The 26,729-nt window shown below is 33.6% G+C and overlaps 1 protein-coding gene across 1 annotated transcript in view; it reads left to right on the top strand.

Annotated features, from left to right (window-relative positions):
- TEX11 (testis expressed 11) overlaps window positions 1-26,729 on the top strand; it is a 296,261-nt gene that overhangs the window by 163,949 nt on the left and 105,583 nt on the right. Inside the window, exons 14-16 of the mRNA XM_072956668.1 lie at window positions 639-790; window positions 2,961-3,046; window positions 7,115-7,252. Coding sequence (XP_072812769.1) covers window positions 639-790; window positions 2,961-3,046; window positions 7,115-7,252 — 376 coding nt within the window. The remainder of the gene's footprint in view (window positions 1-638; window positions 791-2,960; window positions 3,047-7,114; window positions 7,253-26,729) is intronic.

Below are 26,729 nucleotides of genomic sequence, written 5' to 3'. Positions count from 1 at the left end.
TTGTATATTGAAGGAAAATAAATTTTTAAAAGGAGTTGTTGGCAGAGGGAACTGGTAAATTTCTTTTTATTATTTCAGTTCCACTGAGATGTAATTGACATTCAGCACTGTATACGTTGAGCTGTACAGGATAATGACTTGAGAAGGTGATCAAAAATACAAACTTCCAGTTATAAAATAAATAAATACTGGGGATGTAATGTACAACATGATGACTATAGTAAACAGTGCTGTATGGTATATTTGAAAGTTGCTAAGAGAGTAGATTGGAAAAGTTCTCACGACAAGGGACTGGTAAATTTCTAATGTCAGTTCGTGTATCTTCACTGGATTTCATGTTCTGATTTTTATAAATTGGCAACCGTTTTGGAAAAAAAGAATAAATTAGTTATTAGTAGAGAGATGATTGTCTGACTGTAGGTGTTCATAGAAAGAAAATTTTTGTGGCTGAATAAATTAAACAGAAATTGAATTAAATTATTTATTGTTTACAAATAGACTTATTTAGACATGTATTGATATTACCTAAGCTCAGATACAGTTTTATCTTGCCTTTTTTGCTCATACTCAAACTTCTCATTAATTAAAAAAAACAGTTATTCTATTCACACCACTTTAAATTTTGTCTCATTGAACAGAGAATCTGTTGGGTTTTGTTTCCTGAAGATTATCTGTGAACATTTTAAGTCATCTGAAAATATTGGAAAAGCTCAACTGCTCCACATTGACATGCTTTTACAGAAGAAGGAAGAATTGCTTGCCAAGGAGAAGATTGAAAAAATCATTATAGGTTAGTAGGATTTCTACAAGTATTTTAGAAAGATGTTAATATGCATGTAATTCTCAGATAGATGTCAGAACAGTAGTAGATCCTCAGGCCAACAGATTTTTCCTTTTTCTTACTTCCTTTTTTTCTCCTAATACCCTTTAGCTGTAATACTTCACCTGTCCAGATTCCACGTAATTGGCAAGCTAGAATGAAAACTAAGCAAAAATAAAAATAGAGCAACAAAAACAGACAAACTTCTGAGCTAAAAGCTTATGTGTAATGGAAAATTGTGAAGTTAGAAACATAATTTCATGTTTCAGTTTGATCTCAAATTAACTGTATACATTCAGGCAAGTCAATAATATATCTGGATCTTGATTTTTTCCAAATATAAAATGAAGGTTGAGAGCTACATTCCTAGTTTTTAACTTCTTAACTTCAAAAGCAGCAGCATCCTTTTTGATGCAATCTTACATGAACCCTGCCCCAAATAAAATAGACTAAAATGGCTCTGGTTGAAGCAGAGATGTAGAGCCAAATCTCAGCATTCCACTAACCCCCCACTTCTCTGTAGAACCCTATACCCTGAAGAACACAGATAGTACAGTCCCTTTCTTAGAAAATACTCGCCCCCATCTGTCCTTCCAGTTCTACACATATATAAAGATGTAATTGAAATGATAGTCACCAAATGTTAACAATGGAATTTGTTCTGGTTGCAGTTTAGGTGATTTGTTGCTTTCTTTGTATTTTTCCAGATTGCTTGAATTTTTATAATTATGTATCATGTTTTTATAAAAAACAAATTCATTGATTTTTAAAAAAGGAAATCTTTTGACTAGATAATCTCTAAGAGTCTTTTGAACTTCAGATTGTATAAACTGTGTTTTAGTGATGACACCCTTCCTCCATATCCTAAGAATCCAGTTATTTTTAGACCCAATGTTGATAAGCTTGATTATCTGCTTTTCCAACCCTCAGCATTTTAATAGTAGCATATTATAAAGGGAAGAAGGGCCTACAGGGAAATATACACATAACCTTTTCACGTGGGAGGGAAAAAAACCTTACAAATTGTATACAACAGTTCCAAATATTTAAAAAAATATAATAATCTGTACTATTTAATAATTACTGAAGGCATCACTGTGATGTATTAATAGTAAAATAGAGTACAGTAGTTGTTAGCGTTGACATTGAATAGTCAAGCAAAAGTTAAACTGTGCTTCAGAAAGCTAGAAAGTATGTTTAGAAAAATTAATTCATAAAACATAATTTTTAGAAAAATTAAGAACTTTAAATGAGTTAGACTTTTTAAAATAAAAAACAATATTTTATGTTTAATGAAAGTAAACTACCAAGTAACCTGAAAATTTGGTTATGCAGAATAACTAATTTTCTAAGATTACCATTAGCCAAAGTTTTATTATGATATCTAATTATACACTTATGCCTTCAAATTGTTATAATATTTTAAGTAGATACTTTATGCACTACTTACTCTCATGTATTTTTAACTAAGTCATGGAACAAACTATGTCTGCTGACTGGGCTGAGGGGTCAGAGACTCTCAGTGTTCTAATCAAGACTTTTGTGGAAATAGATAGAGCCAAAGGGATGGAAGTGAAGGGGGTATAGAATTCTATTATAGTTTAAACTTTACCTTAGTGTGTGCTAATGCATTTAAACCCTGTAAATGTCTAGACCAGAAACAATCAGACACAAGTTACAATTAAAGTAACAGAGTTTATGTGTAAACGTGGTCTTAAAGTGTTTTACAAAGGCTTTAAGGTATAATTGGCCTTTCTTGTGAACTTGATCTGATCTAGTTAGTACATAATAGTATAAACATTTCTTATTAATGATTTCTAACATTGCTGTCTGTTCATTCACAATGACATTAAGACACCAGATGATGATCAAATTTGGAACATGGAAAATACATTAAAAAGAGACTAGGCTGTAAAACTATTACAGATTGATGGGCGAATTACAATGACTCTAGCAAACTCTAATTGTATTATATAATCACTTTTGCTAGTAAGTCTAAAATTGATGATGAAAACCTGTCTGAATGTGATTGTATTTGTAGCCATTACTTAAAGATTATAGGTTCTGAATATATTTAGCACTGTTTATTTAATGTAATAGATCTTGATTCTTGTTTTTCACACTTACTTTTTTTTTCCAGATCACCAAACAGGAAGTCAACTGACAACAGAATTAGTACACTGTTTACACAACATTCTGTGGAAAAAAGCTGCTGAAAGTTTTGAGGTTTGAGAATAATCTGTTTATATTCTTTATGTTCTTTCTGTACCCCAACAAATGAAGCAGTATATTCACTATAAAAACCATAGAGCATCAAGTATTTCAATGATCTCTTTCTGCTTAGGTACTATCTATTTATTAAATATTCATAATGTACATTGGACAAAAATTATTTTAAAATACTAAGGTGTGATTCATCCCCATTGGGAGCTTTCAGTGTAGGAAAATGACATCACTGATCTTAAGATATAGGGAAGTAATTTATTTTAACATGAGGAAAGAGAAGGTCAGAGGGGTTTTGTTTCCTTAAAAAACTGTCATATGGAACACAGAGGATTTTTAGGGCAGTGAAAATACTTTGAATGATACTGTAATGATGGATACATATCATTATACATTTGTATAAATCCATAGAATATACAACACCAAGAGTGAACCCTAATGTAAGTTCATCAGTTGTAACAAATGTACCACTCTGGTGGAGGATATTGATAATGGGGGACGTGTTGGGCAGGGGGTATATAGCAAATCTCTGTACATTACTCTCAATTTTGCTGTGAACTTAACATTGCTCTTTAAAAAAAGCTTTTTAAAAAAGTTGTCATGCAGTAAAAAATGCAAAAATGTGTAATACTTTTTTCTCTTTACAAAACAATCCAGATTTACTGTAGAAAGATTTGAAACTATAGAAAATTTTTTTTTACGTAAGAATAGTCTTTCATAATCCAATCACTTCAAATGTACTGTTTAAAAAAAAAAACAGTTGTAATGGATTTCCGCTTCCAACAAAGGTGTAACAGAGACTAGGTTTATGTCTTTGCCTGAACAACACCTTGCTCCTCCCCCCCCCCAAAAAACAAGACAAAATACTTGAAAAAATGGTTTTAAAGACACTGGACATCAGGCAATGAAGAGTGATCTCTGAGAGACAGGAAATAAACAAGGTGAGCACTGCAGTTTCTGTTCCTATGCTACTGCCTTGAATTTCCAGGCTGTAGCATAGGAATAGAAACTGCAGTAGGTCCTAGCAGTCTTCTTAATTTAAAGAGATGGAGATGAGAGTCCGGGAAGACTTAGGTAGCTAGAGTCCATAGGGCAGAGTATCAGAGAGGAGAACACAGCAAAGAAAGAGAACCCAAGCAATCAGAGAGTCCTCCAGTGTTTAGCAGAGTACTAATCAGGACAAAATGAGGAGAAAATACCTAAAGCCAGGGGAATAACTATATAAAAATATTAGAGGAAACACTGTCTGGTACTCACATTGGTCTAGAAATAGAGCCTGTTCATGCCAGCCAGACGGGAAAACTTCTAATTCATGGGGCATTAAGTAGAGAACTCAAAAGTGTCTTGTCTCAGTGGTGTGGAATAATTAGTCCTAAACTGAGCACTGTTCCAGACCTACCTGAAAAATCAAAAGTATGACCTGAAAGGGTCACATTGATTCTAGGGAATTTAATTGCTTGCCAAGGTAGAGATCAAGGATATTCATCAGAATGCAAAACTATCCAGCCCCCAACAAAGTAAAGTTCACAATATGTGGCATCCAGTAATAAATTACCAAGCATACAAAGAGGCAGGAAAACACAACCTGTAATGAAGAGAAGAAGCAACAATTGACACTGACATAGGAGTTAACATTAACAGAGGACATTAAAATAGCTCTTATAATTGTATTCCATACGTTCAAAAAGTTAGAGGCATGGAAGATATAAAAGACCCAAATCAAACTTCTAGAGATGAAAAGTATATCTAGGATGAAAAAGATATTAGTATATACTACATATTAGAAAAATATATTAGATAATATCAGATTAGACATTGCAGAAGAATGGGATATGTTAATTGATTGTGGTGGTCATTTCACAGTGTGTACGTATATCAAAACACCTTGTTTTACTTATTTTTTTTTAATGGAGGTACTGGGGATTGAACTCAGGACCTTGTGCATACTAAGCATGTGCTCTGCCACTGAGCTATGTACCTAATCCCTCTGGAATATCTTGTTTTATACCTTAAGGTGCTGCAAAATAGAGTGGTATTCTTATTTTATTTTAGAGGGTCTTTATTTATTTATTTACTGACAAGCAGGTGAAAAATTACTTCAGAATTCCCTTCTCCTATTGAATCTTTTCTTTTCTCTCATTTTCTAGTCCTATAAAATGATATTTTTAACTCCCATTTCCAGCACTGGAGAAGAATGTAATCTTGATTCTAAATAGTCAAAGGCAGTGTTATACCTATTCACGACAGTTGTTTCTAGTTGGAGTGAACTTTACTCCTTTTAGGTGCTAATTACTCCTGTTTTTCATTGAAAAATGTGAAGTTTCTTGATAGGGTACAAGGGACTCATCTACCTTACCTTGGTATGCATGAGCAATCTGAATTTTCTTATTTCAAAAAAAGTTATCCAGGTTATTCCTGTCAGATTTTTTCTAATAGCTTCTTCACTGAAAAATTTAAATTGCCTCAAAAGTAAAATACAAAAGGGTAAAGTTAAAATGGGACATATAAAAATGAAAATAGCTGTATTAGCGTGGTAAATTATGGATGTTCTCTTTTAAATTTTTTATCATTGTTGTTTTAATAACTTTTAAATTGTATTTTGAGTTTTCTTGGGTGGTTCACCACTCTCTCAGACTCTTCACCCGACATGTGAAGTTTCTTTTTTTTTCAGTTTTATTGAAGTATAATTGACAAAATTATAATTAAAACTGTACAGTGTGATGATTTGATTTGATATACATATACATTGTGAAAACATTCTAACAATAGATTTATTTATTAGCACATCCATTACCTCACATATTTACCTTTTTTTTGGTGAGAACATTTAAGTTCTGCTGTCTTATCGATTCAATTATACAATCCAGTGTTATCAACCCTAGTCACCACATATACACTGTATATCAAATGTATACATTAGATCCTCAGACCTTTTTCATCTTATAACTGAAAATTTTACCCTTTTACCAAACACTCCTTATTTCCCCACCCTCAAGCCCCTGGCAACCACCATTCTACTCTGTTTCTATGAGTCTGACTTTTCTTTCTTTACTTCAGATTCTACATATAAATGATACCATGCAGTATTTGTCTTTCTGTCTGCCTTATTTTCATTTGGCTTAATGTTTTCTATGTTCATCCATGTTGTTGCAAATGGCAGGATTTCTTTTTTTATGGCTAATATTCCATTGTATAAATATACCATGTTTTCTTTATCTGTTTATCAGTCGACAATACTTAGGTTATTTCCATACCTTGGCTATTGTGACTAATGCTGCAATGAACATGGGAGTACAGATATCTCCTTGACATAATGATTTCATTTTCTTAGTATGTACACTCAAAAGTGGGATTGCTAGACTGTATGATAGTTCTGTTTTTAATTTACTGAGAAACCTCCATGCTGTTTTCCATAGTGGCACTACCAGTTTACAATCCCACCAGCTATGTACAAAGTTTCCCTTTTCTTCACATCCTCACTAGCATTTGTTATTTCTTGTCTTTTTGATGATAGTCATTATAATAGATATGAGGTTGTATTTCATTGTGGTTTTGATTTGCATTTCCCTGATAATTAGTGATGTTGAGTACCTTTTCATGTACCTGTTAGCTATTTGTTTGTCTTCTTTGGAAAAATCTGTCCAGACCCTTTGCCCATTATTTTAATCAGGCTTTGTTTTTTGTTTTGTTGTTTTGTTTTGTTTTGTTTTTGCTTTTGAGTTATAGGAGTTACTTGTATATTTTGGATATTAACCCCCTATTGAATATGTGGTTTGTAAATATTTTCTCGGATTTCATAGACTGCCTTTAATTTTGTTGATGGTTTCCATGAAACTTCTAATGTGAGGGAAGAAGAGAGAATATTGATTGCTACTTTATCTATATCTTCTATTGGTCAAAACTGATAATAAAATGCACTTAGCACTCAACTAGAGAGAATGTTGTGTTTTGGTTGCCTAAAAATGCCTAAACAATGCCATTTTTTTTGTTTGGTACTAGAGGTGACTTGGAAACATTAGGATCAAACGTAGAGATATCTCTGTGATTTTGTTATTTCTTTTTAAACTTTAGGTACAAGATTATGCTGATGCCCTACACTGGTACTACTGTTCTCTGAGATTTTATGCATCTGATCAAATGGATCTGGACTTGGCCAAGCTGCAGAGGAACATGGCTTCTTGTTACCTGCTTTTGGAACAAGTTGAGAAGGTTCTTTGATTTATCTGTTTTTCAAAAGCAGCGAATGTTCTCACATGCAGTGGCAGAGAAATGGTTACAGTCGTGTGACTTCTTGGCTGGTAGATTAGGATGTCTGAGAGTTCCTTCATACAGGACAAAGTCAAATTGATATTTTCCCGATTTGCACAGTGTAAACATTAATGAGTGGAACTTCCCAAAAGAAGAGTGAATTTGGGAGCCTTATTCATTCCATTACTTACTGTTTATTTTTAGCACCCTGTTCTGAAAGGTAATATATTATTGAAATTCCTGAACAAGGTTATCTGCTACTAACCATCTGCAACATTGTCCTTTGAAGCAGACTAAATTTTAAGGTACACATTTTTTGTTAGACATTCAGTGAGAGCAAATACTTGGATGAAGTGATCAGTCTTTTATTTCATGGGTTATTTCGTGCCTTTTTAACCACTCTAGAAAATGTTCAGCAATTGATTTCTTATGGAGCAAAATTCTAGAATGTAAAAAGATAAAACTTGTTTAAGGATAGAGCCATTTATACTTCCCAAATCAATTGGGGCATTTCTTTCTTTGGGTATCGTATAGTATGCACATAATGGGGGGTGTATTGGCTTGTGGAAAGATAAAAAACAGGAAGGACAAGTATGGACCCAGATAAAATATAGAGGTTTTTTTATTGCTCTTCAAGTTTTAATGACAAGTTTAGAGGGAAATATGTGATTAAAGGCTATAATTCTAGACATTTTCTTTGAAGATTTGTTTACTTTGAAAGGTTGTGCATTTGCCTGATACTTCAGATTTTCCTTCAAAAGAATATTTACCATTTAGTTTGTATGTTATAAATCTACAGTCCTGGAAGAGAGGTTGAAATGTTACTTAATTCATCATATTTCTACACAGGCTAGCATTTAAGTGTTTCTGTAAGATAGTTGACTGTTATTTGCTTAAAGACCTGAAAATAAGATTATCACATAGCTTTTTTAACGTAATTCATTGTATTTCTGCACAGGATACCATTAACTACTTCAGAAAGATAGTTGCCTGCTGCTTACTTAAGGTCCTGTAAAGAAGGTGATCACAAAGCTTTTGTAACTTCCTTAATTTATGTTGATCTGGGAGGTTGGGAAGGACCTGGACCTGGAGCTAGACATGCCAGTTGGGAGGATGGGTGCATCCACAGGTCAGGGAAGGATATCTAATCAGCTAGTCAAGATAGAAAGAACACAGTACAAGATACCATAGTAGTCTCTGAAGCTACAGTGATGAATAAGTTGCCCTCAACTCATCCAAGATGCTGGCATCAGGGTATCCTAATGGGCAGATTAAGATCATGGCAGTGAAGGAAATATTCCATAAGTGAGGCACACAAGTAATTGGCATCACATAAACATACCAGCAGAGAACAGGTCTTCAACCACAGAGATTTGGACTGTTGCACAAATCTTTGTGTCACTGGGGGTATGTGTAGATAGACTAGAAAGAGCAAGGTAGAACTCCAAACCTAAAGTGATGGGGACATGAGGCTGTTTTTAAGAGTAGGGCTCAGGCATAGGGAGCCGGACTGGAATGCGATTACTGGAAGAAGAATACAAAGTGAATAGATGATACAGTCTTCCAAGACTTGAAGTAGTGCTTCTTGAATCTCCTCTAACTACCGTCAAGTTTGGTCCCAGAGCCTAGTATAGAAGTAAGCCTATAACTGGGAGTTCAAATGGTATTAGTAGTGAAGAGGGGAAGAAGAGAGCAGGAAACCAGATAGGTCCTACTATGTATCCTCAGGGTGTGATTATATCATCTGAGGCCAGATTGCTGTTTGATTACTGTTAGTATATTTCTCCATTTCATCCTTCTGTCTTAAACTTAGCAGACATTGATTTGATACCCTCCATATGTAAGGAATACTCTACAATGCACTAAGACAGAAAGGTGAAAAAAATTACACAATTCATTGTATTTTACTATTTTGCTATTCCCACCTAGCCTTATTAATTTTCATTGTCTGCTTTTTTCACTCTTTCCTTTGAGCTACTTTAGCACTGTTCAGAAAATTTATGAAACTCTGTTTATTGAATCTACTAAAATTTCATGGTTTTCAGATAGGCAGTCAATAAAACTGACTCTTGTTGACTTTCTGTCATATTCCTCATCCATCACCAATCCTTGGTGATTCCAAAATGTTTTCTTATCCTTAAGCCCCTATGCCTTATCCTTCCTTATAGCAGAAAACCTTATCTTGTAATTTTCTGAGCTGTAGCCACTGACATGAACTTCATCAGCTTCCCTCTTCTTTACCCATTCCTTCTCCTTTAGCTCTGAGAAAGAAGTGACTTTCTCTGAGGACCTTTTCTACAAATCTCAACCTTAGCTCTTTAATCTGTCTTTCTCTACTGTTTCTTTCCCCTGTCACTACAATGATTTTTAGGTCTTCTTTATCCAAAAACCTTCCTTCAACCTTGTCACCCTCCCCAAATTACAGTTTGTCCTTCCTTTTATCACCAAACTTTCTAACCTAAAATTACTCCCTATACGTTTTTAGTATTCTTTCATACAAAAATATTTATTGACTGCATGTCTACTGCATGTTAAGTACTGTCCAAGGCATTGGGAATATAGTAGTGAATGAAATAGACAAAACCCCCTACCCCATGGAGTTTATAGTCTACTAAGAGAGACAGACAATAAAAAGGTTAATTTTATAGTATATTACAGAGGTCAGCAAATTTCCTGTAAAGAACCAGATAGTAAATATTATAGGTTTTCTAGACCATACAGTCTCTGTTACAACTACTCAATTCTGCTGTTGTACCATGAAAGCAGCCATAGACCTTATGTAAACAAATTGGCATAGCTTTTTTCCAATGAAACTTTATATTTAGGAACACTGAAATTTGAATTTCATATAAATTTCTTGTGTCATAAAATATTATTATTTTTTTCAACCTTTCAAAACACTAAAACCATTCTTAGCTTGATAGATGGTGGGCTGGATATAGCCCAAAGGAAACAGTTTGCTGACTCCTGTTATATTAGATACTGGTAAGTGCTAAGGAGAAAACTAAGCAGGAAAGGGTGGTATTAAGTGTTTTAGAAGAGGAATGAAGTGTTGAAATTTTATATAGAGTGGCCAGAGAAGGCCTCAGTGAGAAGATAGAGTTTTAGTAGAGACCTGAGGAAATGACAGATCTGACTATGTGGATATCTGAAAAAAGAGCATTCCAACAGAGGGAGTAGCAAGTACAAAGGCTTTGAAGATAGAAGCATACATGGGGTATTTGAGGAATAGCAAAGAGACTAGTGTGGCTGGAACAGAGGGACTTTTAGGGAAAACAGGAGATGTGATCAGGGAAGTAGTGGGGAAACAGATCATGGAAGAAAGACATTGTAGTTCATTGTAAATATTTATGTCATTAACTCTAAGTGAGATAGGGAGACAGTTGACGAGGGTTTTGGGCAGAGGAATGAGAAATCTGACTTGCATTTTAATAAAACTACTCGGCCACTGTGTCGAATAGACTGGGCTGGATGCAAGGGTGGAAGCAGGGAGACCAGTTAGGAGGCCACTGAAATAATCTAGAGAAGAAGTTATAGTGCCATGGATGAGGGTGGAGGAAGTGTGGATGGTTAAGAAGTGGTCAGATTCTAGATAGAATGTAAAAGTAAAGCTGACAGAATTCTCTGACATACCAGATGTAGGACAGGAGAGAAAAAAGAGACAAAAAAGACTCCAAGGTTTTGGCTTCACCACCTGCTCCTCTCTCGATATTTATATCTATGATTCTATAAGCTGATCTTTTGAATATCACTAATGACCTTTTAATCATCAACTCTAATGATTTTTTTCTCAGTCTTTCTTGTCCTCTGGTCTCTCTAGCACAAAGGAATATAATACTGTTAACCACTTTTTCCTTCTGAAAACTTTCTCTTTGGCTTCTATGACATACTCTCTTAATCCTATTGCTCTGACTCTTCCTTTTCTATTTATGTTACTGGCTAGTCTCTTTTCACCAAATAAATGTTGAGTGAAGGCAGGTACTATGTTTATTTCATTCTCCATTTTATCCCATGAATATGCTTGGTACATGATAAGTTTTCAATAAAAATTTGTTGAATGAATTTATTTTTTGGTCTCTTATTTCTACTGTACACTATCCCCTAGGTAATCCACCAACTGTTTTCTTAGCTTCAGCTCTCCATTCCCAAATCTATATCTCTAGCTATGATCTCCCTCATAACCCACATCCACTTTTCTACTGTCTTTGGGTATATACAGCTGAAAGACTGGTATCTTAGATTCATGGATTCTTTCTTCTCCCCCTATACTCAGTAATGTGCCACATCTAGTCAATTCTACCTCAGCAATACTTTTACCAGCTGTCTCCTCTTCCATTTTTACCTCACCCAGTCCAAGCCCTTGTTACTTCTAAGGCTATTGGAATAATCTTCCAACCGATTATTATATCTTGCTCAGTAGTCTTCATTGGCTCCCTGTAAATAAAAACCAAATTCTTTAGGCTTAAGGTCCTCCATAGTCTGTAAATAAAACAATCTTATTTTATTTCCTCTACTTGTTTACTGTTTGTCCTCAACTGGAATACCTGCTCTTCCTAACTATGACCTGTATAACTTTTTCTATGCTTCTCCATTGTGAATTACCTCTGCCCTGTATCCCTACCTTTTTCAAAGCCTAGATCCTAATGACCGTCTTAGCTCCCTGAGGAAATTTTTGAGTCTTGGTCTTCCTTTAAGATTTTGTAATACTTCTGTTTATACCTAGGTACTTATGTAATCTAATTGTATTCTAGTTATTTATATACCTGTCTTAGCTCCCTATTAAATTGTCATCTCCTTGAGGATAGGATCATATCTTATCTTTATTTTGTCTGATATCTGGCATAGAGCCTAATGCATAGTAAGTGATGCTCAGTGCATTAAAAAATAGTCATAGAGATTCCATAAATACCTGTCAGTCAGTTTCCCTCATATAGGAATTCTATTTGTTCATGCTATTTCTGTCCTTTCTACTATTGAATAATTGGAAATTAAACGTGATCAAAGATCTTTGAGTACCCTTGATTATCAGAACTGAATAAGATTATGGTATTTTAAAAAAATCATCCTGTTATTCATTTCTCTACCTCAATTCCTTTCACTTTAATAAGAAATACTGAGTCATAGGTCAGAAGTTAATTTGGGTGGGTCAAAGAAGTTGGAGAATATATTCCTCAGAATTCTTAGTAGGCTGTGTTACAGATTCATCAGTTCATGCATTTGGCAGCATCGTTTTGAGATAACAATGCTAAATATAGGTAATGTCTTTAGTTTATTTTCTAAGTTGTGTAAATGTAAATTTTAAATTGCCAGTATCTATTGAGTATCTCTAGTATATTTTTACAACACAGTATTAAACTATGTAGTTTCATAGACATCAACTCTGCCTTTGGGGAGTTTATAGCACTTTAAGCCCAATACCCTAATTTTATTCGATTATTTTTGAAGACTTTTAAATGTTTGGTTTGTGAAAGTCACAGGCTTGAATAGACAGACTTGGTATGGGGATAATGAACCTGGGTTACAAAGTAACCAATTTATCACAACTTGATATAATGTGATTTTGCTGCAAATTATAATAAAATTTTAATTTTTATTAAGAGATGGATAATGGATTATTTTGGTGATAGTCTGTAAGTTAATGGTAATACACAATTGAGTACTTTTTAACTCAGTACAGAAATTCCATCCTCAGCTTGCAACTGCAGTTTAGGTACACTAGTGTCATTAGTATTACCATAGATTGAGAAAACTAAAGCATAATCTCAAAGCACAGTATAGCAATAAGACTTAAAACAGACATAAGATGATACTATTTATAGAATATTTATATGAACTAAAGTGAAGACAGCCATATCTCATGTGCTGGTTTTATATTGGTTCTGTTTATGATATGAAGTTTAAAAAATCATGCCTTTGCATTAGAGGAGTGAAAATGAGCTTGTGATCAGCAGAACTAAACTAATAATGTTCACTAGGTGGCACTATGGCCTCTGTTTGTACTATAATAGCTTGTCAATGATTTTGAATTAATTTTGTGATGCTTTGGCAAGTATAGCCTTTCCCACAAATATATCTGTATGGATGAAAAAGAAAGTTAGCACTTCAGTAAACATCAGATGTAGATCAATTGTGGTTCATTCTTGATGCAGCCATACAATAAAAATACTGTAATTGAGGTTTTGAATCAACAAAGATTTATGGAATACCTAATCTGTGCCTGGTACTATAGAATAAGTAGAAGGCATGACCCTTTCTATGAATAAGCTTAAAATATTATTGTGGAAACAAGATTTTCACATATGAAATGATTAGAAAGTAAAAAGTATGCAGCTGAATATCAAATTGTGTGGTGTACATAGCATATGAATTTAGAATAAGAATATGTCAGTGAGGACCTTTGTGAATATTGATTGAATGCATATATGATCTGAAGCTGAAAAAAATGACTAATATATTAGAAGATAGTGTCATATCTGAAGGTACCTCAATAGGCTGAAATGATGAGCCCATTCTAACAAGATGAAGGCAAATAGGGAATAAGAAAACATCCTGTACTTGGATCCCCAAAGCCAACTGTACAAGAACAGAATAGATGACATGTGGCTTCACAGCAGCACACATGGAACATTTGAGGTTGTTAATTGACTGTAAGCTCAACATAAGCCAATAACTCTAAGAAAATTCATTGAAATTAAATTGTAGCAATAAAAATATAATATATAGAAGAGTGGTAATCATCCTATATTCTGCTCTGGTTACAGCATACCTGAAGTATTGTGCTGGACTTGGGGGGCAACACTTTTGAAGGAGGAGGTTGACAAACCCTATAGTGTCAAGGGGAAGGCACTCAGGATGGTGAGAGTACTTAAAACCATCTTATTTGAAAAATAGTTAAAGGAAATTTGGATGTTAAACTAGGAAAATTGAAGATTTAGGAAGAACATAATAGCTCCCTCCTAATATTTGAACGGCTGTCAGGGAGAAAAGAATTAAATTTATTCCATGCATGTTTCCATAGGTAAGACCTACAAGGAGTGAGATTTCAGGTAATCATAAGGAAACTCTGTCCAATGATTAGACATGTCCAAAAACTGAAGTGAATTTTCTTAAGATACCCTCTCCCTGAAGGTATTTAAGTAGAGGCTGAATGACTTGGTGTGAATGTTATAGAGAAGGTTCAAGCATAAGACTTTTTGATTAAGAGAACTTTGAAGTCTCTTTCAGCCATATTGTTCTAAGATATCAGTATAATATAAAATCTATAGTAGTCAAAAATTTTGTGGAGTTCATAGATTATTAAATTTTTGAACTAAAGAGACCTTTATAAATCATTATTAATTTCTTTAAAAAGTCAAATTTATTGAAGTATAATTTACATTAAAAACACTAATTTTAAACATATTGTTAGATAATTTTGACAGACATATACCCCTGTGTATCCAGTATTCCAGTCTAGATATAGAATACTTTCATTACCCTAAAAGAATTCCCTGTGCTCCTTCCCAGTCAATCCACATCTCTACTCCCAGCCCCAGGCAATGACTGATGCACTTTCACACACCCTATGTTTTTTTCTAGACTTATAATTTTAGCTTTTGATCCATTTTGAGTTAATTTCTATGTATGCTGGAAGGTAAGGGTCTTTGACTTCATTCTTTTGCACTCAGATATCCTGTTTTCCCATCATCATTTGTTGAAAAGACTGTCCTTTTTCCATTGAATGTTCTTGGCACCCTAGTCAGAATATTTGACCATACATATGAGGGTATGTTTGTAGATTCCTGTTCTATTTCATTGGTCTATATGTCTGTCCTCACACCAGTACCACACTGTTTTGATTACTGTAGCTTTGTAGTAAGTTTTGAAATTAGAAAGTGTGAGTATTCCAACTTTGTTCTTCTTTTTCAGGATTTTGGCTACTCAGAGTCCCTTGAGATTACATATGAATTTTAGGATGGATTTTTCTATTTCTGAAAACACCATTGGAATTTTAATAGGGATTGCATCAAATCTATAGATCACTTTAGTTACCTTCACTTCTTTTTTTAATGTTTATCTTGTGGTAAAATATACATAATCTTCATTTCTTCTTAACTTTAAAGTTTTTATTCTTTTTGCCTTCTCTTCTCTTTTGTCATTATTAGCTTTATTTATTTACTCTTCTGTTCTTTTGTTATTCATTTCTGAAATGATTTATTTCATTTCTAATTTTTTCCTGAGCTTGAGTACTTCATTTCTGAGTTTTTCTGTTTTATGCTATTTCTTCTTATCTTGTATAATTCTCTTAATGTCTTTTAGCTCATTTTGAAATAGTTGGCTGCAATTTTGACTTGTTTTATGTACACATTTTTCTGGCATGCTTTCATTTTCTGTGGGTTTTTTTTAATGCTGTTTATTTTTTTAAAACAACATTTTAGGGTATTTATCTTGAAACTTCACTATTTCTCATTTTAATGTGAAATTAAACTTTTACAATGAGTTGGGTTTTGGAAAGTGTTACTAACTTTACAGAGTTCCTTTTTCTCAGTGTGTAGTTGTTGGTGATGGTTTTGTTTGTTTGAAGTGCTTAAAAATAAAGCAGTTTTTCGTCCCCCCCCCCGCCTCCTTTTTTTTGGTGTAGGCTTGCAGTATCCAGTATGATAACCACTAGCCACATGTGGCTATGCACATTTAAATTTAAATAAGAGTTCAAAAAATTTAGTTCTTCAGTTGAACGAGTCACATTTCAAATTCTGGATAACCACTGCGGCTAGAGGTTACTGTATTAAATAGCACAGGTATAGAATATTTCTATCATCACAGAAGTGCTATTGGACAGCACTGGTCTATACCTTTTCTTTCTTTCATCTCTGTTGTCTCAGTCCTATTCAATTCTGATTGTACTCTCACGTTTCTCCTCATTCTGGAGCCTGTCTTAGAAGAGAGCTTTAGTGGGTCAAGTTTGAGGGTTCATAGGTGCTAGACTGTTCCAACTTCTTTAGTCCATTTATGCTATGAGGCCCTTGTACTCACTCAATAATGGAGAAGGCAAATTCTTCCCCAATTTGTACTGCTGTTCTTAAATTTCCCCATCAAGCTTTTCTGTGAATTTCTGTTAGCTATTTGGGAGTTCTCCTTTTCTATAGTCCATTAGACACTTAAGCTCCTTTTCTTCTTCATTCTGTACAGATGCTGATATAATATAGATCTAGCAGTGGTTGGTGTTTTGTCACCACCTATTTGTATTTAGTAATTCATGGTGATACATGCCATCCAGTTTTGTTGTGAATGTTGTCTATTGGGATTTGGTTTGCCATCTATAAGCTCAGTCTGTTTTCATGTGAGGTTTCTGAGAAATTGGAAAACTATGCTACCACCACCACCACCATATTTCCAGAACCCTTCCATACAGTTTATTTTTGTATTTTATATAGTTACCTTTCTAAACTCTTTTAATAATTAACAACAATTCACTTATAAATTATTTTGTGTTTTCTACATATCCACTTATATGAACCGTGAGTAGTGACAGTTTTATTTCTTCCTTTTCATTCTTTATGCCTTGTACATTTCTTGCCTCATTGTGTTGGCTAATGCTTCCAGTATCATGTGGAATAAAACTAGTGTACCTGACCTAAAAGGGAAAATTGCCATAAACTGCCATTTAAGTATGATATTTGCTTTAGGGTGTTTTTTTGTTGCTTGGTTTTTAACATATAAATTTAGGTATTGTATTAGTTTCCCAGGACTGTTGTAACAAAGAGTCACAAACTGGATGGCTTAAAACAACAGAAATTTATTCTTTCAACAGGAATTTATTCCTCTGGAGGTTAGAAGTCCAAAATCAAGGTGTCAGCAAGGCTATGTGCTCTCTGAGGTCTTTGATGGAGGATCATTCTTTGTCTCATTTGCTGAGAGGTTTTCTGTTTTATCAGGATGGTCAAAGGATTTTTTTTCTCCTCTATGTCATTAGTGTACTGATTAATGGATTTTTCTAGTGTTAAACAAACCTTGCATCCCAGGAAAAACACAACTCTGCCATGACATTACTCTTTTTGTATTTTACTACATTTTGTTCATCCATATTTGTTGAGGCTATTTGCATCAGTCTTTTTTTTCAATTGAGTTATAGTCAGTTTACAATGTTGTATCAATTTCTGGTGTACAGCACAATGCTTCAGTCCATATATGGATATACATATATTCATTTTCATATTCTTTTTCACCATAAGCTACTACAAGGTATTGAATATATTTCCCTGTGCTATACAGTATAAACTTGTTTATCTAGTTTATATATACTAGTCAGTATGTGCAAATCTCGAACTCCCAGTTTATTCCTTCCCACCCCACTTCCCCCTGGCAACCACAAGTCTGTATTCTATGTCTGTAAGTCTGTTTCTGTTATATAAGCGTATCAGTCTTAATGAGTGAAATTGAGGTCTAATTTTTCTTTCTCATCATGTCTTTGCTATGTTTTGATATAAAGGTTATGCTAGCCTCAAAAAATAAGTTGCAGAGTATTCCTTTTTTTCCCTGTTCTCTAGAAAAGTTTATAGGACTTGAATTATTTGTCTCCTAAAATTTGGTGCTATCTGGAATTTGAGTTTTTGTGGGAAGGTTTTAGACTTGATGAATTAATTAAGTTATAGGACTAGTCACCTATTTCTAGTTCTTGTTTAATCATTTGGTTTTAGTAAATTATATTTTTCTAGAAATGCATTTATGCTGTCTGAATTCTCAACTTTATTGGCATAAAGTTTTTCAAATTCCCTCTGAGTAACTTTTACCCTCCTTCTCTCTTTTTTGTTTGTTGTTTGTCTTACCAGTACTTGGCTCATTTTATTAGTATTTTGAAAGAAGAAGTTTTGGCTGTGTACGTCCTTTCTATTTTATGTTTGCTTTATATTTCAGCAATTTCTGCTAGTATCTTTATTGTTCTCTTATTTATACTTTCTTTGGATTTATCTTACAGTCTTTTTCTAACTTCTCAAGATGAATCCTTAGCTTATTAATTTATTATCCTTCTTAAAATATATTTATTACATAATGTAGTTAATGCATTTCCTCTAAGTGTTCCTTTAGCTGTAGCCCATGATATTTTAAGTAAATTTTTATTGATGAATAACATATAGAGAGAAAAATACAAAATTGTAAGTGTGTGGCCTAATGAACGATCACAAAGTGAACAAAGTCATGTAGCTAATACCCAGAGAATAATTAGAACATTAACAGCATCCCTGAATTTCACTCGTATCCAGTCCACAAGTTTTGATATGTACTATATTTGTTATAGCATTGAAAGTATTTTTCAGTTTTCCTATGGTTTTGTCTTTACCCCATGAATTATATAAAATGTTATATCTAAATTTTGAAAAACATGGGAATTTTGTTGACATCTATTTAGTAGTTGATTTCTACTTTAGTTACATTGTAATTGATCTTGGACCTTTGAAGTAGGTTGAGATTTGCTTTATGCCTAGGTGTATGTTCTGTTTAAAAAAATATTCTGTGTATTCTTGATAGAAATGTGTTCTCTGCAGTTATGGGGAGATAGATTCAGTTGTTTATTTTATTTGAATCTTCTATATTCAAAATCAGATTTTGTGTGATTATCAGTTACTGAGGCGAGATGTTAAAATGTCCTGTTGTAATTATGAATTTGCCCATTTCTCCATCTAATTTTATCATTTTTGTGTTATATGTCTAAGGCTATGCTTTTCATGCATACAGATTTAGCACTGTAATATATTCTTGTTAATTGCAGTTTTTATTGGTATGAAGTAATCCTCTTTATTTCCAGTATTACTTTTTTCCCTAATGTCATTTCTCTCTGATATTAATATATTCACACTAGCTTTCTTTGGTTAGTATTTTCCAGAAATATCTTCTGTAAAACTTTTACTTTTAACCTTTCTGTTTCCTTATGTTTTAGGTATGTTTTTGTAAACAGCATATAGTTCAATATTTTTAATCCAGTCTGACTGTTTTTGTTTTTTAACTGGAGCACTTCTTATATGTTTAATGTGATATTGATGTATTTGAGTTTAAACCTACATCTTTACTTTGTGCTCTATATTTGTCACTTCCATCCTATTTCTTTTTCTCTCCTTTCTTGTCTCCTTTAGGAATTTTTTTTTAATTAATAGACTTTACTTTTAGATTTAGAGAAAAATTGAGTAGAAAGTAGAGAGAGTTCTCATATAACCCTTAAACACTCCCCACATACTAAGTTTCCCCTATTATTAACATCCTGCATTAGTGTGATATATTTGTTAAAACATTGAGCCAATATTGATACTTTATTTTGAACTAAAGTCCACAGATTACATTAGGGTTCACTCTTTGTATTGTACATCCTATGGGTCTTAACAAATGTGTAATGACATCTGTGTACCATTAAGTATCTTACAGAATAGTTTCAGTTCCCTGTGCTTCCCTATTCATCCCTTGCTCCCTCCCACTGAACTCCTGGCAACCACAAATCTTTTTACTGTTGCCATAGTTTTGCTTTTCCCAGAATGTCATATAATTGGAATCATACAGGATGTAGTCTTTTCGTATTTGTTTCTTTCCCCTAGCAATAACCATTTAAGATTTCTCTGTGTCTTTTCATGGCTTGATAGCTCATTTCTTTTATCACCAAATAATATTCATTGTATGGAAGCACTACAGTTTATTTTCCCATTCACTTATTGAAGATTTATTGTGATATTGTTGGCATATAATTTTGTATATGTTTAAGGTGTAAAGTCAATTTGATACACATACACATTGTGAAGTGATTACCACAATAGGGTTAGATACCCATCCATCACTTCATATAATTGCCTTTTTATTGTGGTGAAAATCATTTAAGACATACTTTCTTAGCAGTATTAGAATATATAATACAGTATGGTTAACTGTATTCACCATGCTATATATTAGATCTCCAGGACCTATTTATAACTGGAAGTTTATGCATTTTGATCATCTGTTCATTTCCTCTATCCCTCAGCCTGTGGCAACCACCATTCTACTCTCTATTTCTATGAGTCTGACTTTTTTTAAATTCCCTGTATAAATGAGATCGTATAGTATTTGTCTTTCCCTGTCTGACTTACTTCACTTAGCATAATGCCCTCAAGATCCATCCATGTTGCCACAAATGGCAGGATTTCCTTCTTTTTTATGGAGGAATATTTCATTGTATGTATACCATAATTTCTTTACCAATTCATCTATTGTTTCCATGTCTTGATTGTTGTGAATACTGCTGCCATGAACATGGGGGTGCAGATATCTCTTCAAGACAGTGATTTCATTTCCTTTGTATATATGCCCAGAAGTGGAATTGCTGAATCATATGGTAGTTCTATTTTTAATTTTTTGAAGAAGCTTCATATTGTTTTCATAGTGGCTGTACCAGTTTACATTCCCACCAACAGTGCGCTAGAGTTCTTTTTTTCTCCACATCCTTCCTAACACTTGTGGTCCCTTGTCCTTTTGATAATAGCTGTGTAAGGGGGTATCTTACTGTGGTTTTGATTTGTATTTCCATGATGATTAATGATGTTGAACATCTTTTCAGGTATTTGTTGGTCATTTTGATATCTTCTTTGGAAAAATGTCTATCAGGTCCTCTGCCCATTTATTAATCAGATTATTTGTTTTTATGCTATTGAGTTGTGCAAGTTCCTTATGTATTTTGGATAGTAATCCTTTATCAGATTTATGGTTTGCAAATATTTTCTCCCATTCCATAGGTTACTTCTTCATTTTGTTAATTTTATTGTTGTGCAGAAGCTTTTTAGTTTGATAGAGTCCTACTTGTTTACTTTTTGCTTTTGTTGCTTCTGCTTTCAATGTCATATCACAAAGTTACTGTTCCCACCAGCAGTGTAGGACGGTTCCCCTTTCTCCACAGCCTCTCCAGCATTTGTCATTTGTGGATTTTTGAATGCATTTTGGTGCAGCCACTGTGGAAAACAGTATGGAGATCCCTCAAAAGACTAGGAATAGACTTACCGTATGACCCAGGAATCCTGCTCCTGGGCATATATCCAGAAGGAACCCTACTTCAGGATGACACCTGCACCCCAATGTTCACAGGAGCACTATTTACAATAGCCAAGACATGGAGACAGCCTAAATGTCTATCAACGGATGACTGGATAAAGAAGAGGTGGTATATTTATACGATGGAATACTAAGCCGTAAGAACCGACAACATAACACCATTTGCAGCAACATGGATTTTCCTGGAGAATGTCATTCTACGTGAAGTAAGCCAGAAAGTGAAAGAAAAATACCATATGAGATAGCTCATGTGGAATCTTAAAAAAAAAACACACACAAACAGAGCATAAATACAAAACAGAAATAGACTCATAGACATAGAATACGAACTTGTGGTTGCAAGGGGACGGAGGGTGGGAAGGGATAGACTGGGATTTCAAAATTGTAGAATAGATAAACAAGATTATACTGTATAGCACAGGGAAATATATACAAGATCTTATGATAGCTCACAGAGAAAAAATGTGACAATGAATATATATATGTTCATGTATAAATGAAAAAATGTGCTCTACACTGGAATTTGATACAACATTGTAAAATGATTATAAATCAATAAAAATGTTTAAAAAAAAGTTAATGTTAAGACCAATGTCAAGGAGCTTTATCCCTATGTTTTCTTCTAGGAGTTTTTCAGTTTGAGGTCCTAATTTAAGTCTTTAATCTATTTTGAGTTAATTTTTGTGAATGATGTAAGAGAATTTGCATATGAATATCCAGTTTTCCCAATACTGTTTATTAAGAAGAATATTTTTCCCCACTGAACTTGGCTCCCTTATCAAATAATTGACCATATATGCATGGGTTTATTTCTGGGCTCTTGATTCTGTTCCTTTGGTCTATGTGTCTGCTTTTATGCCAGTACCATATTATTTTGATTGCTATAGCTTTGTAATATAGCTTGAAATCAGGAATCATGATGCCTCTGTCTTTCTTCTTTCTCAAGCTCGGCTATTTGGGTCATTTGTGGTTCCACAGAAATTTCAAGATGGTTTTTATATTTCTGTAAAATATGTCATTGGAATTCTGGTAGGTTTTGAATTGAATCTGTAGATACCTTTGGAGAGATGGACATTTTAACAATATTAATTCTTCTGATCTATGATGGGTATTTTTCCATGTATAGATGTCTTCTTCAGTTTATTTTATCAATGTCTTATAGTTTTAAGTGTACAGAAATTTCACCTCCTTCGTTAAATTTGTTTCTTTAAATTAATTGTTTTCAAGACTATTATAAATGGGATTATTTTCTGTATTTCTCTCTCAGATATTTCATTGTTAGTATATTGAAACATAACTGATTTTTGTATGTTGATTTTCTGTCCTGCAACTTCACTGAATTTATTTGTTCTAACAGTATTTTTGGTGGAGTCTTTAGGGTTTTCTATATATAAGATTATACCATCTGAAAACAGAGTCAGTTTTCCTTTTTCCTTTCCAATTTGGGTGCCTTTTATTTCTTTTTCTTGCCTTATTGCTGTGGTTAGGACTTTCAGTACTATATTGAATAGAAGTGTTGAGAAGGAGTATCCATGTCTTGTTCCTGAGTTTAGAGGAAAACCTTTCAGCATTTCACTGTTGAGTCTGTTGTTAGCTGTAGATTTGTCATTCTGCCTTTATTACGTTCAAGTATAGTCCTGTTATACCCAATTTTTGGAGATCTTTTATAATGAAAGAGTGTTGAATTTTGTCAATGCTTTTTCTACATCTATTCAAAATCATAGGATTTTTTTATCTTTCATTATATTAAGGTAGTATATTATATTTATTAATTTGTGTATGTTGAATCATCTTTGCATCCCAGAAATAAATCCCACTTAATCATGGTGTATGATCCTTTTAATGAGCTGTTGAATTCTGTTTGCTCATATTTTATTGAGAATTTTTACACCTATATTCATCAGGGATATCGGTCTGTTTTTTTCTTTTCTTGTGGTATCCTTATCTGGCTTTGGTATCAGGGTACTGCTGACCTCATAATATGAGTTTTGGAGTGTTCCCTCTTCAATTGGAAAAGTTTAAGAAGGATTGGCATTAATTCTTCTTCAAATGTTTGTATAATTCACCACTGAAACCGTCTGATCCTTGGCTTTTCTCTGTTGGAGAGGTTTTGATTATCGAGCCAATCTTCTTACTCGTTATTTGCTCAGATTTTCTGTCTTAGTAGATTGTCTGTTTAACTCTTGGTTTCATTGATTTTTTTCTATTATCTTTCTAGTCTCTATTTCATTGATTTCTGCTCTAATCTTTATTATTTCCCTCTTTTGGCTAAATTTGGGTTTAGTTTTTCCTTCATTTTCTAATTCCTTGAGGAGTAAAATTAGGTTGTTTATTTGAGATCTTTTCTTAATGCAGGCATTTATTGCTATAAACCTTCTTCTTTTAGAACTATGTTGGCTGCATTCCATAAGTTTTTATATGTTATATTATCATTTGGGGTGAGGTCTCAAAATACTTTCCAATTTCCTTTTGCTTTCTTCTTTGATCTGTTGGTTATTCAGGAATGTGCTGTTTAATTTCTGTACATTTATGAAGTTTTCATTTTTCTTTCTGTTTTTTTTTCTAGTTTCATGCCATTGTGGTTGGAAAAAAATACTTGATATGATTTCAGACTTCTTAAATTTGTTAAGACTTCCTTTCTGGCCCAACATAATGATTTATCCTAGAATATATTATGTGTCTGTGAGAGGAATATATATTCTGGTGCTGTTGGATGGAATGTTCTGTACGTATCTGTTAGGTCAATTTTGTCTATAGTGTTATTTAGGTCCACTATTTATTAATTTTCTTTCTGGATGATCTATTCATTGTTGAAAGTGCAGTATTGAAGTCCTCTATTGTTATTTATTTCTATTACTCCCTTCAGTTTGGTTAATACTTGCTTTAAATATTTAGGTGCTCTAATGTTGAATATGTATATATTTACAATTGTTATATCCTCTTGATGAATTGGCTACTTTATCACTATATAGTTACCGTCTTTGTCTCCTGTGACCAATTTTGACTAACGTCTATTTTATCTGATAAGTATAGCCACTCTTGCTCTTTTGGTTACCATTTGCATAGGCTATCTTTTTCCATCCCTTTACTTTCAGCCTATGTGTCTCCTTAAAGCTAGTCTCTTGTAAGTAGCACATTTGTTGGATCTTGTTTTGTTTTTGTTTTTTAGCCATTCAGCCACTCTGTGTCTTTGATTTGGTAGTTTAGTTCATTTCTATTTAAAGTAATATTGATAGAGAAGGACTTACTATTCCCTTTTTAACTGTCTGAGTTTTTAGTTCTTTTGTTCCTTTCTTCCTCTTTTGCTGTCTTCCTTTTTAATTTATTTTTTGTAATGCTATGTCTTAATTCATTTATCATATATATGTCTTGTAAATACTTTCTATTGTGTGACTTGCCTTTTTATTCTTTTAACAGTGTCTTTCACAGAGCAGAAGTTTCTAATTTTAATGAAGTCCAGTTTATTTCTTTCATGGATGTTGCTTCAGTGTTATGTTTAACAAGTTATAACTAAACCAAAGGTAACATAGATTTTGTCCTATGTTACCTATAAGAGTTCTATAGTTTGGGGTTTTACATCTAGGTTTGTGATAATTTTGGAGTTAATTTTTGTGAAATGTTTAAAATGTGTGCCCAGATTTTTTTTTTTTTTTTTGCGTGTGGATGTCCAGTTGTTCCGGCGCCATTTGTTAAAAAGACTCTCCTCATTTCTTTTACTTCCTGGTTTCCCCTGTCTACTAGTGTGGAAATTGTTTACTGTTTATATTCTTTTAGTGGTTGCCGTAAAAAAAGTCTGCCATGTTTGTAATCTGTCTGTGCTGAACTTTTGCTGATTTGTTCTGTCTTATCTTTCAGTTCACTAATTTTCCCTTCACCTGCTTATAATTTGCTATTAAGTCTATCCTTTCCCCAAAAAAAGTCTATCCATTGTTTCCATTTGGATTATTGTATTTTTCATTTCAAGCATTTCCTTTTTTTCAAATCAGCAAAGTCACATTTTACAGTTTCTATTTCTTACAAGCTTCTGTGATATTAAAAGAATTTAACAACTGATATGGCTTGGGCAATAGTCAATCAGAATGGATACTGTTAGAATCGGAGAGAAAGAAAGGAGAGAGAGACAGTTCAATGGGAGACACAGGTTTGTTTTGAGAAACCTGCAGAGTGGTCTCCAGTTAGGCTAGAGCCTGTGCTTGTGTACAGACTTTGAGAGAAACCTGCAGACGGGATCCCTGGTTGGACTGGAGCCTACTCTCTGTGTACAGACTTTGTTATTTTATGCGTAGGGTTTGGAGCCGATTGGTGGGTTCTTATGCAAATGAGAAGTACTGAGAGGTAAGTTTTGATTGGTGGGTATACTGAAAGTGAAAGGGGCTGTCTGAAAGAGGGGCATGGATGAACTTTTCCGCCATAGTTCTCACTCAGGTCCGGGGAGGCAGAAGTTGTTATGCAGATAAGGTATGATGAAGGGTAAATGCTGATTGGTGGGTTTTGCAGAAGGCAGAAGTTGTTACTTGTGGTCAGCTTGGCTTGTCTAAAATAGCCGTGGATCAGTGAAATGGAGTTTGGTCGTGTCTATCAGACTAGCTAGAAACAACTACTTTAACTGTATCAATATGTTCTATTGAATATCAACATATATATATACATATATATACACACACATACAGACACAGTTTTTGAGCATATCTTTTATTTCTCTAAACTTTGAAAACATAGTTTTTTTAGGCAGTTTTTGATAATTTTCATATTTGCATCCTGAGAGTCTGTTTCTGCTATTTGTTGTTTCTGCTGATTCTCACTTATGGTGCCTTGTTCCTATTGTGCTTGATTTTTTTATATTTCTACTGAAGATTCGTGAAAAATTATTTAGGGAATATTTTGAAGCCTAAGATGAAGGTGCCTTCCCCCAGAGAGGATTTACATTTGCTTCTTCAGTTTGGGACCAATGAAAACTGAATTCGTAACTTGACATCTTTTGGCTTCCCATATAATATAATTTGGGACTGTAAATACATGAGAAAGTCTGTTTGTGTTATGCCTCAGGAATTGGTTCACCCTACCCCATTTTGCTGCATTCTTCTCAGAACCGAGGTAACTTTCTTTGCAGTCCCCTGGGGATGTGGGTAAAAGTGATTTTACTTCTGGTTTGCCGTTAGCTAAGAATATGATCCATTGGGTCTTGATATCTGTTTTCCTGACTTAGTAAGGTACATTAAAACTGTAGTTAACATTTGCCTAGATTTACACATACCCACCAGAAAAAAATGACTTGAATTCTCTACTTACTTCTCTGGGACCTCACTTCTCTTTAGATATTGCTTGGTAATTGCTTTGCTAATCAGTTGCTTTTGGAATTAAAAAAATATAATAATTATCCAACATTTTTGGTTGTTTT

The sequence above is a fragment of the Vicugna pacos genome, chromosome X (genome assembly GCF_048564905.1).
Source record: "Vicugna pacos chromosome X, VicPac4, whole genome shotgun sequence".
Lineage (NCBI taxonomy): Eukaryota > Metazoa > Chordata > Mammalia > Artiodactyla > Camelidae > Vicugna > Vicugna pacos.
The sequence above is the reverse complement of the archived record's forward strand: the minus strand, read 5'-3'. Positions and strand labels throughout refer to the sequence as shown.